This window comes from Artibeus jamaicensis, unplaced genomic scaffold (genome assembly GCF_021234435.1).
Source record: "Artibeus jamaicensis isolate MK-2021 breed Jamaican fruit bat unplaced genomic scaffold, CSHL_Jam_final contig_482, whole genome shotgun sequence".
Lineage (NCBI taxonomy): Eukaryota > Metazoa > Chordata > Mammalia > Chiroptera > Phyllostomidae > Artibeus > Artibeus jamaicensis.
This window is the reverse complement of record NW_026521857.1, coordinates 6,764,912-6,778,659: the sequence shown is the minus strand read 5'-3', so window position 1 is coordinate 6,778,659 and position 13,748 is coordinate 6,764,912. Positions and strand designations below refer to the sequence as shown.

General features: G+C 39.7%; 1 protein-coding gene and 1 pseudogene across 1 annotated transcript in view; both read right to left on the bottom strand.

Annotated features, from left to right (window-relative positions):
- Nucleotides 1-13,748, bottom strand: part of CAP2 (cyclase associated actin cytoskeleton regulatory protein 2) — a 149,660-nt gene that overhangs the window by 34,435 nt on the left and 101,477 nt on the right. Inside the window, exons 5-7 of the mRNA XM_037147961.2 lie at nt 5,776-5,919; nt 5,361-5,446; nt 1,706-1,811 (exon numbers count right to left, since the gene is read on the bottom strand). Coding sequence (XP_037003856.2) covers nt 1,706-1,811; nt 5,361-5,446; nt 5,776-5,919 — 336 coding nt within the window. The remainder of the gene's footprint in view (nt 1-1,705; nt 1,812-5,360; nt 5,447-5,775; nt 5,920-13,748) is intronic.
- LOC119051269 (phosphoserine aminotransferase-like) lies at nt 10,418-11,449 on the bottom strand (annotated as a pseudogene).

Genomic DNA, 13,748 nt, shown 5'->3' with positions numbered 1-13,748 from the left:
GCTAGTGTTTGTTGACGTGATTATTTTCTACAAATGGACTCTTATTCCTTTTTCATTTACCTACCATGAAATAAAAATAAATCTAAAGACTCTTGATGTTTTGTTTGCTATTCTGTCATGATGACCTGTCTTCATGGCAAACATGTGACATTTCCTCTCTATGACAAATCAACCTATTACAAAACAACATCTCATTGGAAATGTATGAAAATCTATAAAAACACCAAGCATCATCCACACATACCCTTCTGTATTAAAACCCTCCAAATGTTTATGGAATCTTCTCTCAGAAATCATGACATTGTGAGCAAAAGATGAACAATCAACTTAGTTATTGTATCCTGCACTGTGTATTTCAGCTTATGGAGAAAATGGGCAAAGTAGGAAATAAAAAGAAGTGTCCGTTTTTAAGGGTCAATGTTAACATTTGTACAAGTGTCGGGGAAAAAGCAGAAGTCATCCCACAAATGCAGAAGTTTGTGAATAGATTCACAAACCTCAGCGTTTACTCCAGTTAGACCATCCACTGTGAGCACTGACAGGTAAGATTCATTTCTCACAAGAGGGATTTTCCATAAGAAGCACTTCCCAAACAAGTAAATATTCTTAAAAGATCAAAGAAGATTCTAGAAGACCCCCAATTCACTCTTTAATTCACACTGTTTAAACACTCAGCACTTACTTGGTACCAGGCATCATGTTAGGGGCTAGAGACTGTAATGAGTTTTGCAGTTGAATGAAAGAGCTCCAAAAACACACAAAAAGTCACAACTCTATATTCTAAGGGCTATGGTTGAGGTATAACAAAGTGATGGAAGAGGCATAAAGGGAAGGCATCAATTCCAGTTGGAGGGCTGATGGAGATCAGTGGAAGTTTCTTAAAGAAATGATGTTGAAGTGAAGTCTTGATGAAGAGAGAGGGGGTACTTTCCCAGGGAATAGAGGTCACAGAGCATGATATATGTTTGGGACATTGCGGTGGAGGCTGAAACTTGCAAATTTTGAAACAATAATTTGATTTGATTCGACCTCAGCACTGCATGTGGTCAGGATTCCATGAGTCGTGTGGCGGTGCTGGGGGCACTGAGAGGAGGGAGGGTAAGAGATAAGGCAGAGAAGAGGGCAAAGGTCAGATCCACATCTCACACGGAAATGAAAGTGGGAAGAGACACAGCCTGGGACTCTAACCTAAGACCAGGATATCACACAAAGTACTGGAACTGCTGAAGCACTCAAATATATTATTTGGTAAACTTTAAAACACCAAAAGAGCAAGCAAAAATATGAAAAGAGACATTTTATTCATAATTCTATCTCCCTAGAATCAGTAACAGTCTCAAACCTTCCTGTTTCCTTCCATTTTTATCGCAGTTTCTTCACATAAATGTCATTTTACTCATAAAACTTTTGCACTCTATCACTAAATTGACTGTAACTAAATTCCCATGTAATTATCATGTTATTTTTAGTGGTTGTCAAGTGTTCTTACCATGGACACCTTTACCACGTTCTTCCTGTGTGTCCTGTAGGCAGTTTCCGGATTGTCCCAGGATAAATGACATTGTCATAAAGAGTTTCTATATATGTATATTTTATCTCTTATGCTTTCCTTAAGGTAACTTCAAAAGTGTGAGATTACTAGGCTAGTGGGAGTGAATATTTTTATAGTGTTTTGTTTTCTAGGTGAAGAGGGCTTCGTACTTACTGTTTTGCTCCAAGTAAGGCCTGTGGTGTGGTGTTCCTTGATGTATGCTTGAAGCTCACTCCAAATGTTCAAATAGGATTTCACCCAATCCACGTGGCGTAAATCGCTTTGTTATGAAAGAGAGTGGAAGAGTTAAGTTAGGATTTAAAATCAGATTTTAAAAAAGTTCAACTACGAATTCATCCAATCTACATGTTGTAAATTGCTCTGTTATAAAAGAGAGTGTAAAAGAATGGAGTTAGGATCAAAATCAGATTTTAAAAAATAGGGAGACACATGGTAATCCAGTTACTAAGGCTGGATGACCCTGGGGCAATTGTCTTTCTAGTCCAGTCACTGTGAACTGATTCCAAAGAAAACCTTGAAAGAAAGGTGGTCCAGGTCTCTCCCGAGGGGAGCTGAGTGCCCTGAGCTCCAGATGTGGAGCAGAGAGGACCACAGGGGGGACCCCACAAAACCATGCCAGTTTAGGTCATGTGTCCTCATGTCACCTGTAGTGGGCTGATGACTGTGGAGAGGTGACCCTTTCTTTTTGTACTGCTTCTAATGCATGATGAAAGACAATGTGCTTTCAGGAAAGAGAAATGCTATTGAAAAGAAAAAGTCCTTTGGCTTGTTTTCTAATAATTTGGTTGAAGTATAACCAAGATGGAGAATTTTGGACTGGTAAGGAAGTTGCTATTATAAGAGAAATGATTTCCTACAAATGGGTATCATTTCATACTTCTAAAGGTAACATTCACTTAAATTACTTTAACTTGATATTTATAATGGTAATGCAAGCAAGGCAGGGTATTATCATTTTTATCCCAATTTTGCTGAACCTAGATGCAGTAAATGCTTACCTTTTAAAACAGGATTAACATACAGGATTGAGATGACTGTTAAAATAGTAAACTTGTAGATAGGCAAAAACAGTTGCATTTCCTTTGGATAATTTCCACCCACACATTTTTTTTTTCCACTGAATGAATTCGTGGTAAATGAGAAAATGACAAAGTCTCAGTTAACAAAAACTTAATCATGAGCCTGGGCCATTCATCTGAAGACCGTCGCTGAAGGAAATCTGTTACCAAAGCTCTTGTCACTAATGACTTTTCTCTGGATTCACTTTGTTTTGTTCTCCTTGAAAAGCTCCACGAGAAGTACCACCATGTTGAGAATCTCATTGTGTTGAGTCATGCCATTTAATAAAAGTGAAATTGGGAACTGAAGCCGTAATTATCTACCCCTCGAAGATGAAACACGTGAGTGTGGTTTATTTCTGTATTTTAAGATTTACTGTTTATATTAATCAAACCTGTGAAAGACCTCATTTTCACTTTCTTATACTTTCACAGTCAAATCCTAAAAGGCCAGATGTAGCTTCATATGTCTCTCATATCAGTTTCCTTATCCTATGGGGTGTGTGAGGGTCTCAGTACAATGCCCTGCACATAGGAGACAACATGTACAGCAGCTATTGTTCAAGTACTAAAATCACTTCAATATAATGTACAAATTTATATGGTTCTTTGATACAAGTATGTGCATATGTGCATGTATATAGAACACACATCTATAGATGTTTCAGAAACAGCAGGTTGCATGTATCTATTTAAAAAGTTTAACAAGTAATGAAGTCCAAACATGAATAGGCAAATTCATTTTTTATTTAACTATTATAGCATGATCTTTGATTTGAAGAAAGTTCCAGCAAAGCTTGTAATAAGGAATAACAATATGATGTCTTGTAGCCTGAAGTCAGTCTCTCCAGACAACACAGTAATGGGGACCCAAGAACACATTGGGAGCTAGGAGCCCATCCTCAGTTTTCATTTACCATGAAGAAGCTATGGCAGAGGCCTGTGATTTTAATAATTATGATTCAGAGAGGCCAATGTCAAAGTAATTAATCACTCTATTCATTTACTGAAAAAGAACCAAACAACCAGTCAAGCCAGTTGTAAGGGCTGCACTGCCCACAGCACTTTGTTTAAACCACAAGGAAGCCTTGCTTAACTTCTCTACCCACGGCCTGCCTGCAGGTAGGCAGCACGAGTGACAAAGGACTGCAACGTTCTGCAGCAGTACTGAGCTCAGGGAGTGAAGGCCCAGCTGGCTTGGGTGCACCCGAAAGTGGGTGTACTGTGATTGGTGTGCAGTGTTCTGCCTCTGATAGGCTACCACCCCTGGAAGCCTGACCAGTGACTTGGAACTGACCTGACAATTTCTGGAAGTGAAGTGAATGAATCCACACGTCTGGCTGCATTTCCCTGTCTGTTGATAGTGTTCAGATGATCCACTAAGTGTAACTGAGTTGTTGATGCTGCCAGAAGTACATTTTGTACTCAATAGCTGGCATCGAGGGGCAAACACTGGGATCTACTCTTGTGTGTACAAAAAAAGTAGAAAACCACAACCTTCCTGGCTATGCTGCTGCCTAAAGAGAATTGCTCACATCCACGGACCAACATACTCTCAGGTAGGGACTGGGAGGAGGCCAGGAGCTGATGACCTGAGATAAAAACAAAAATGGCCTCCAAGGTGACATGCAAAAAGGCAGAGACCTAGGTGGTGCCAAAAGTGTCCAGTCCTGACAACAAGACTAGGTACGGAAGATCTTTTATGATGTGAAAGTCACTGCAGGCGTAGGTTCATGCCGACATAAATTTTACATACAGTTTTCATAACAAAATTGATTCCTGAACTATTATTTTTATGTGAAAAGAGTAGGCATCTTGCATTTTTGATGCCTTTTCCCATTCATATTGCACAATTCCATAGTCTCTATGTAACATGCAACATTTATAGTTGTATCATTGGGCACCATTGCCTCAGCCACAGTTTTCTGGGGGCAGGAGGTCTATTACTGGGTATAATTAATTTATCTGAGGTTCCTGTGGGGTTTAAGAGGAAAAAGGCACACTTATGTCTCCTAAAGCCATCTTTCTTAAAAGCTACAAGACCTCTTTGCCTGACATGGAATAAACTGTATGAAGGTAGCACTGTAGTTAAGGAGACATTTTCTTGTATATTCAGTTCTGGTGTCTTTCCATTTGGAAAAGACATTTTTCACTTTAACCCTAATTTAGGCCTCTCTAAGATCAATGATTTGGGCTTAGAAAGCAACGGCTTTAAGATTTAAAAGCTGGTTCTATAGGCCAACCCATTGGTTCAGACTCTTCTTCCAACAGCCCTCTGAGTGCTATTCTTATAAATGCCTTTTGTATTTCAATCTCACCGCAATCTCCACTTTCCCTCTCATTGGCCTGGTTTATTGTCTCATCTCTTTTCTGTTCTTTATTTATACTTCATTTTCTGATTCCTCCTTTCATCTTTCTCTCACCCACCAACTCTATTTTGATCAGTGTAAAAGTTTTGTGACCATATGGGACTGGTCTATCACCACTCATCACAGAACTCTTGAATTAACATGGGAATGTGTAACAGTGCATTCAAGTGGGAGAGTTTATTCACTATGAGGAAACGGAGGCAGAATTTATAAAACACTTTCCACTGTGCTTTTCCTGCAAAGACAGGATTTTTCATTAACATTTATAGTAAATTTGTTAACGGCCCTTGAAAAGAATCAGTAATAAATTATATAAATATTAGGGACAAATGTCTAACAAGCAATTAACGGAAAACTTGGTCAGTAAAAGAAGGTACGTACCTGTGCTTGTAGTCCTTTAAAACCCTGTTAGTGTAAAAGGTGGCAGCATCATTCATCTCCTTGACATAAGGACCGGGTTTGGGGGACTGAGAGAACAGGACCATCACCCAAGCATAGAAGGAAAAAAAAATAGAATAAGAAAGAAAATGCCTTAAAGAAGAAGAAAAGCAATGGAGATGTTGACTTGAAAGTTAGAGTCAAATCTTGCTCTGTAAAGATTGATGAAACACTTTCACATCTTAGAACACAAAGCACTGAACTTCAAACAGCGTAGGAAAGAGCACAAGTCAGCCAGCATGGACTCTGCCTTCAGTGTCACAGAGAGAGGGTGAGGGAACCTGAAGGGAGCCATGGATTCTCCCACACACTCCAAAAATGTGACGAGGTGCAGGGGTGACGCTCCCCCTGGACTCACCACAGCTATCCACCCAAGGGCCGGGATGCTTTCACTGACGGCTGAGAGATGGTTAAACATGGTACTGCCTCGGTTCTTCTCTCTGAAAGTTTGGATTTCCTGAATCTTTTCTGATATTGGTTTCAGAAGTGCAGTCACGTCATTCTGTAAGCAAACATTGAGCACTGTTACTAAGGACAGGACAGAAGTAGGTTGCCCCCATGTCGGCCTAAGGTGCAGTCAGAACTCACCATTTGCTGGTGATTTTCACAATAGAATGTTTTTTTTCTGTTATGGTAATACTATATATTCATTCTCTGAAATATGAAAATAGCACATAGTTTTGATAACAATTAATGTCTCCTGAGACATGGAAAAACCCCAGTATATGATATAGCCCTGTTTTAGAGAATCATGCATGGAACAGAGGGAAATTGAGAGTGGATCAGTTGTGTTTTCAAATGGAATGCATAGATCACATGCTGTAGTAACACAGGTCTAAAATCAGGGTGGGTGAGAGGTTAGTAAAAAGGCAGCATTTTATTCCTGTGGGAAAATGGTGTGAAAAAGCATCTTTGCTTTTATCACAGTTACCAAAATCCATGTCAAAAAGCAGAAATATTTCACTGAAGCTCTTTTTAAAAATATGATGGCTTATAATATTTATAGTTACCTTAAAGTCTGGTTTGGTTTTTTCTACAATGTCCTAGGTCAACCTGGCCTATGACTACTTCTGATTAACTCAATAATTGGCTTCTCTAGTCACACAAAAAATGACTTTCAAAATTATGGACTTCTGGTCAAGATGGCAGCATAGGTAAATGTGACATTCACCTCCTCCCACAACCACATCAAAATTATAACTAATCTACAGAACAGCTACCATTCAGAACTGCCTCAAATTGAGTTGAATGCTGTGCCCTATAGGACACCTACTACATTAGGCCACTGTTCCAAGCTTGGGAGACATAGAAGCCCTACATAATACATAGAAACAAACACAGGGAGGCTGCCAAAATGAGGAGACAAAGAAATATGAGCCAAATGAAAGAACAGAATAAAATTTCAGGAAAAGAACCAGACAAAATGGGGACAAGTGATCTACGAGATGCAAAGTTCAATACACTGGTTCCAAGGATGCTCATAACCTTAGTGAGAACATCAAGAGCGTAGAAAAAACAGTCAGAAATGAAGGAAACACTAATTGAAATGAAAAAATATTTTACAGGGAAATCAACAGTAGAGTAGATGAAGCTGAGAATCAAACCAATGATTTTGAATATAAGGAAGCAAAAAACATCCAAACAGAACAGCATAAAGAAGAAGAAATCCAAAAAATGAGGATACTATAAAGAGCCTCTGGGACAACTTTAAGCATACCAACATTGGCATCATGGGGGTGCCAGAAGAAGAAAAGAGAGAGCAATAAATTGAAAACCTATTTGAAAAAATGACAGAAAAATTCCCTAACTTGGTGAAGGAAATAGACATGTAAGCCCAGGAAGAACAGAGAGTTCCAAGCAAGATAAACCCAAAAAGGCCCACTCCAAGACACATCATAGTTAAAATGCCAAAGGTTAACAACAAAGAGGGAATCCTAAAAACAGCAAGAGAAAAACACTTAGTTACCTACAAAGGAGCTCCCTTAAGACAGCTGATTTCTTATAAAAAAAACTTTGCAGGCCAGAAGGGATTGGCAAGAAATAGGTAAAGTGATGAAAAGCAAGAATCTACAGTTAAGATTGTACTACTCAGCAAATCATTTAGCAATATCATTTAGAATTGAAGGTCAGATAAAGAGATTCCCAGCTAAGAAAAGGCTAAAGAAGTTCATTATCACCAAACCATTATTACATGAAATTTCAAAGGGCCTTCTTTAAGAAGAAAAAAAATACGGACAATCAAATGGCAAAAATACATATCTATTAATAATTGAATCTAAAAAACAAATAAGCAGAACAGAAACCGACTCATAGATACAGAGAACATTTTGATGGTTGCCAGCCTGAAGGGAGGTTAGGGGAACAGGTGAGAAAGGTGAAGGGGTTAAGAAGTAGAGCTAGGTTGTTACAGAATAGTCATGGGGATGTAATAGTCATGGGACTGTAGTCAATAATATTTTAATAACTGTGTATGGTGTCAGATGAGTGTGAGGTATATAGGGAAGATCACTTGGTAAGTTATATAATGCACAACTACTGGGCAGTACACCTGAAACTAATATAACAATGTATGTTAGCTATAACTGAAGTATTTAAAAAAAGATTTAACCTCCCCCGCCAAAAAAATCATGTGAGCTGACTTTTGAAGCATCACAGAGATAGGTGCTTGTAACACCTCCCCGCACATCCCCTTAGCATTCTCTACTTTCTCTAGTTTCGAAGACTGGATACAAGGTTACCTGAAATTTGTGTGTGTGTGCTCCAAAGAAATAGCAACGGTCTTTTATTTCAGCATCATAAAAGCAGTTGAAGAGCCGTTTAAATCTTGTTTGCAGGAAATAAAATAGAAAAGGCACTAAACTCCTGTAATTTTTTTTACCAAGACTTCACAGCAAAGGTTCCCTTGGCTATGTATTGAAATCACTTGGGAGATTTCAGAAGCAGAGGCCTGGGTCCCACCCTAGAGACTCCGATTTAACTGATTTGGAGGTGACCTGGGCTGGGGGAGATGGGAAAAGTCACCCAGGCAAAATTGTAATGAATGCTACAGATGGTGGTACCGTAATACCCCCAAAGTTGTTTCCACCGGGGAGAGCAAACCATCGGGGGCGTAGCTGTGTTCAGCTGCTGCAGCTTCCAGACCTCACTTTTCCTTCTTAACTCCTACATATACCCACCCATAGAAGAAATGTTGTATGTAAGGGCTTTGGAATTACAATGACCTTAATTCAAATCTCACCTCTGCCACTTACTCCCTATGTGGCCTAAGCAAATCACTGAATCTGAGCCTTGGTCTCCTTATTTTTAAATCAGAGATAACAACACTTATAAGATAAACTGTAGGAGACACAGCATATGAGTCCTCCAGTGCAAGGGAGATATGCAGCCAGTGGACATGATTATTATCATCACCATTATTATTATTACTATTATGCAATTAGCTCATACTGGAGGTAAAACACATGTTCATTATAGTATGTAATATTCATTTGCTTCAAATAAATGACTATGTATTTAAAATGTTTAATTATTCAATTACAGCTGACATTCAATATTTATCTTGGGTGTACAGCACAGTGGTTAGACACTTTATAACTTACGAAGTGATCCCCCAGTAGTCTAGGATCCACCTGACACCACACATAGTTAGTGCAACGTGTTGACTATATTCCCTGTGCTGTACTTTCCGTCCCTGGGACTATTTTGTAACTGCCAGTCCTCCAACCCCCCTTCAAATGTGGCAACCAGCAGTGTTCTCTGTATCTATTAAGTCTGTATCTATTTTGTTCGCTCATTATTTTTTCTTTAGATTTCATATATCAATAAAATTATATTGTCTTTCTCTGTCTGATTTGTTTCACTCAGCACAATACCATCTCAGGGTTGTCCAACCTGCAGCTGGAGGCTGCATGAGGCTTAAGATGGCTGGGAATGCAGCCCAACACAAAACTGTAAATTTGGTTAAAACATTATGAGATTTTTTGTATGTGTTTAAATGTCACAATGTATTTAATGTGTGGCCCAATACAACTCTTCTTCCAGTGTGGCCCATAAATACCAAAATGTTGGACACCCCTGCATCTGTCCATGTTGTCATGAATGGTAAGATTTTGTTCTTTTTTATGGCTGAGTAATATTTCATTGTATATATGTACCACATCTTTTTTTATCCAGTTGTCTATTGATGGACACCTAGGTTGCTTCCATCTGTTGGCTATTATAAATAACCCTGCATTAGACATAAGTATGCTTATATTTTCAAATTAGTGTTTTGAATTTCTTTGGATGAGTACCTGGAAGTGGGATGTTGAGTCACACTACTTCTAATTTGAATTTTTTTTAGATCATTTAGGGCTGACCTTGTTTAAACAATAGGGGGGAAGACTCTTCAGCAAGCATCTTCCAGAGCTCACAGCATCACTCTGTCCACACACTTCTCTCTACCCACTGAAAGTAAAATTAGTCAGGGAACTTCTAAACCTTGTAAAGTGACATGTGGTCATTGTTGACCTGAGTGAACAGCTCTCCAAACCAGGAGTCGGAACTGCTGTCATTTTGGAAAGGACCAAGATTTAGCACCCAGAGGACCCCATTCACTCTCTCTGCTGCATGTTTGTGTGCCTCCCGGAACAGTAACTGCATTTGCCTAATTGAGCACACAAGTAAGTCTGAGTACTGAGATCTAGCTAGAAAAAGTAGTAGCAAAAACAAAATAAGCTGAAATCATTAGAAAAGCTAAGGGGAGATTTTTTTTTAATGCTTTCAATTCAAGTCGAAATTAAGGCACTGTTTAATCCCACTAGCTTTGCAGAGCTGTGGATGTTTTGCTGTCTTTGGGGGAAAAAAGAGAAGACTATAATAATCACATTTGTTTGAGAAAAATACCATGGTCAAGTTTTTGAAGCCATTGTGAAGTTACTTTAAATTTTGGATATTGTTCAAAGTTAGAATATACGTTGGTTAGGATGTGTTCACAGCTGACACATCTGCAAAAAAATTCTTCATGAGGGCTGCCAGCTCTGAATATCCTCGATGGTGACTGCATTTCACTGAGAGGCCTGGATGCCTCCCACAGACCTATACCATTTCTGGGAGGTTATATTTAGCCAACAGGTTTATATGGAGCTAAACAAAACAAGCAAACAAGCAAAATCGAGCTTTTATCGAGAAACCTTTCTTCTCAAATATTGTCTCCTTTGGTATTACCAATGTGGAATAGAATATTCATTTTGCTTCTATTCTGGGGCTTCACTGGACAAATATAGAATCCCTGAGAATTATCAATGATATCATAAATTATTTGTGATTTGATGGAGCTAAGCCTGTTCATGGCTGTTGCACTGACATTGTTCATAATCCATTCCAGGACCAAGACCATGTTGTAGATGCTGCTGCAGGGAGGTGTACTGTACAAGGAGTTTGAGCTCCAGGCCTGGGAGGCACTCTCTGAGGTCAAACCCCTACAGATGATCACCACACCACCATGACCACTGTACAGCCAACATTCTTCTGTGCATCAGCAAAAATCACACCCAACTTGGAAATGTTTACTGGCTTGGAATAGGAGGTTTAAAGACATGCCACAAACCAGCACTGCTCCCTTGACACCAGAGATAAAGTCAAACCCCACACCATGCACGGTCTCGTAGGCACAGTGATACACGTAGGAGGCAGCAGGGCTGAGGGGCCAGGTGCTGGGTCTAGAATTTTTGTACAACACCCAAGTTTAGGATGGATGATGTTCATAGTCTCAAACTTCTTCGCCTCTTCTGTGGCTTTAGCTGACCAAACTGTCACTACATAGCACACCTTCCTGCTTTTGAGCCCATTAAGCTTAAGGGGACAGCACTGAACTAGCCAGAGCCACCTCCTGGCACAAAAATCTCCTTACAGTTGTCTGGAACAGCTAGCAATTTCTGAACACAATCCTCTGTGTTAAGAATCTTAGCAAAATCTGATGGCCTGTTGCTCATTTTAAGAACACCAATCTCAATGCCTCTGTAGTCTAATAACTCATTTTCTAACAATTTCATATCTCTAACAATTCATCTCTCTAACAGTACTGAGCAGAGCCATTTTGCAGCCCCCTGCCTCAACTTCCCTGCCCCCACCCCCTGCCTCAAGTCAGTTGGCCCAAAGTTGAAGTTGGTTATCTGTCTGTGGGCATCCATGCTGTGGTGCCCACCACTGGCAAGTTGTTGGGGGGGAGATATTTTTAATTTTTTGAGGAAGCTTCATATACTGTTTTCCACAGTGGCTGCACCAGTCTGCATCCCCATCTACAGTGCACCAGGGCTCCCTTTTCTCAGCATCCTTGCCAACACTTATTTGCTGATTTATTGATGATGCCATTCTTACAGGTGTAAAGGTGGTATTTCATTGTGGCTTTAATTTGCATTTCTCTGATGACTGTGCATTTAAAATAAGAGAGGCTCCAAAGAAAATCCATGTAGGCTAACAGAATTTTAGAATTACAGGAATCTGAAGTGGGTCCTCTAGTTTAGCTTTTGACAGACTGAACTAAGTAGGTCACACCAGTATTAAAGAACTAGACTAAATAAAAAATATTAGAAGGCCTTTGCATGTAGTAAGGGTGAGTGTTTTATGAAGATTTGTTACAAAGTCTACAGTGTGTGAGTCAGTGAGTGTGTGTATGCGGGCTGCAAAATACAACGTATACCTTCTTATGAATTTCAGTCTAGAAGTTTAGGAAATGTGGATCTAATACAATTCTCCCATTTTATATAATTGGGATGCAAGCTCAGAGAGGTTACTTTACTAAGTCAAGATCAGCAAGCAAGTGTTAGTAGAGCTGGAGCTAGAATCAAGGCCTTCTGTGAATCCCGAAGATGACTCTATCGGATACTCAGAAAAACACAGTTAGCTTTCCACGCACAGGTTTCTTTGATGTCAGTAGTATTAGGGAAAGGTATTGTGAAGAGATTAAGGGCTCAGGTCTAGAATGAGACCACTTGGGTTCACGTTCTTGCTCCCCAGGGCACTAAGCTGTAGGACTTTCCACAAATTACCAAACATGCCTATAATTCCATGATTGCATCGGCAAAATGGTTTCTATAATGGCACCCACCTCCCAGGGCTGCTATGAGGAGTAAATGAGAGAACACGTCTGTACTGGTACAGCATTTGGTACATTGCGGGTGATCTCCAAGGTGTCTGCCCATTAAAAAGACTCTGACTGACAAGATGCACTGCCAAGCTCTTTCCTGTCACTGATAGGCAAACAAGGGGAGTGACTTCCTAATTGAGATATGCAGATAGACAGAGGTACATTTTTACCTGGGAGAAACAAAAATAAATGTGGAGAAAGAAAGCAAAGTGTGCTCAAAGTTCTCAGTAAACTTTTTAATTCTTCCATGTTGGAGGGGAAAACCAAAAACTGTTGTTGTAGCAGCCAGACAGACCTTGTGAAAAATTCATGTTTCCTATCTTCTCACTTTCCCTTCTAACTGACACAGTCAAGACCTTACAGATTTGGCCAGAGGACCCTGAATCAGGGCTGTTACAGGCTGAATGGTGTTCTTCCCAAATTCCTGTGTTGAAGTCCTAACTCCTGGTACCTCAGAATGTGATTGTATTTGCTGGTAGAGCCTTTAAAGAGGTCATTAAATTAAAAGGAGATCATTAGGGTGTACCCTTAGCCAATGAGTGTCCTTACATGAAGAGGCGATTAGGACACAGTCGTGTTCAGAGGGAAGACACCAGAAGACAGCCAACTACAAGCCAAGGAGAGAGGCTTCATGCAAAAACCTGCTGACACCTTGACCTCAGACTTCCAGTCTGCAGAACTGGGAAAAAACAAATTTCTGTTATTTAAGAGCCTCCTGACCCCCACTCCTCCTTCAGTCTGTGATGCTTTGTGCTGGCAGCCTGAGCAAACTAATACAAGGGTGAAAAGCCAGTACAGGAAAAGCAAACAAGCACCCAAACCCTCAACAGCAATAAAGCAAACAAAACCCTCTAAGTATTCCTGCTCCAAACATGCTCTTCCATGCTCGCTAATGGCTGCCAAAAGTCAGGTTTAATTTCTCTTCAGAAGTCAAACATTTCCTTCCTCATGGGATTCTTTTTAGTCCAAATTCAACACCCAGTCAAAGGTGTGTTATCAGTTTTCTAAGAAGGTAGGTGATTTATAATTATGGCAAAACAACTGAAAAACAACTTAATTTTCTGCAACAATTTGCCAAGACATAATATTCTTGATGTAATGACATTAAAAAAAATCCTTACCCGAGGATATGTTTACTGATTTTAGAGAGAGGGAGGAAGGGAGAGAGAGAGAGAAACATCAATGTGAGAAAGAAACATCAACCA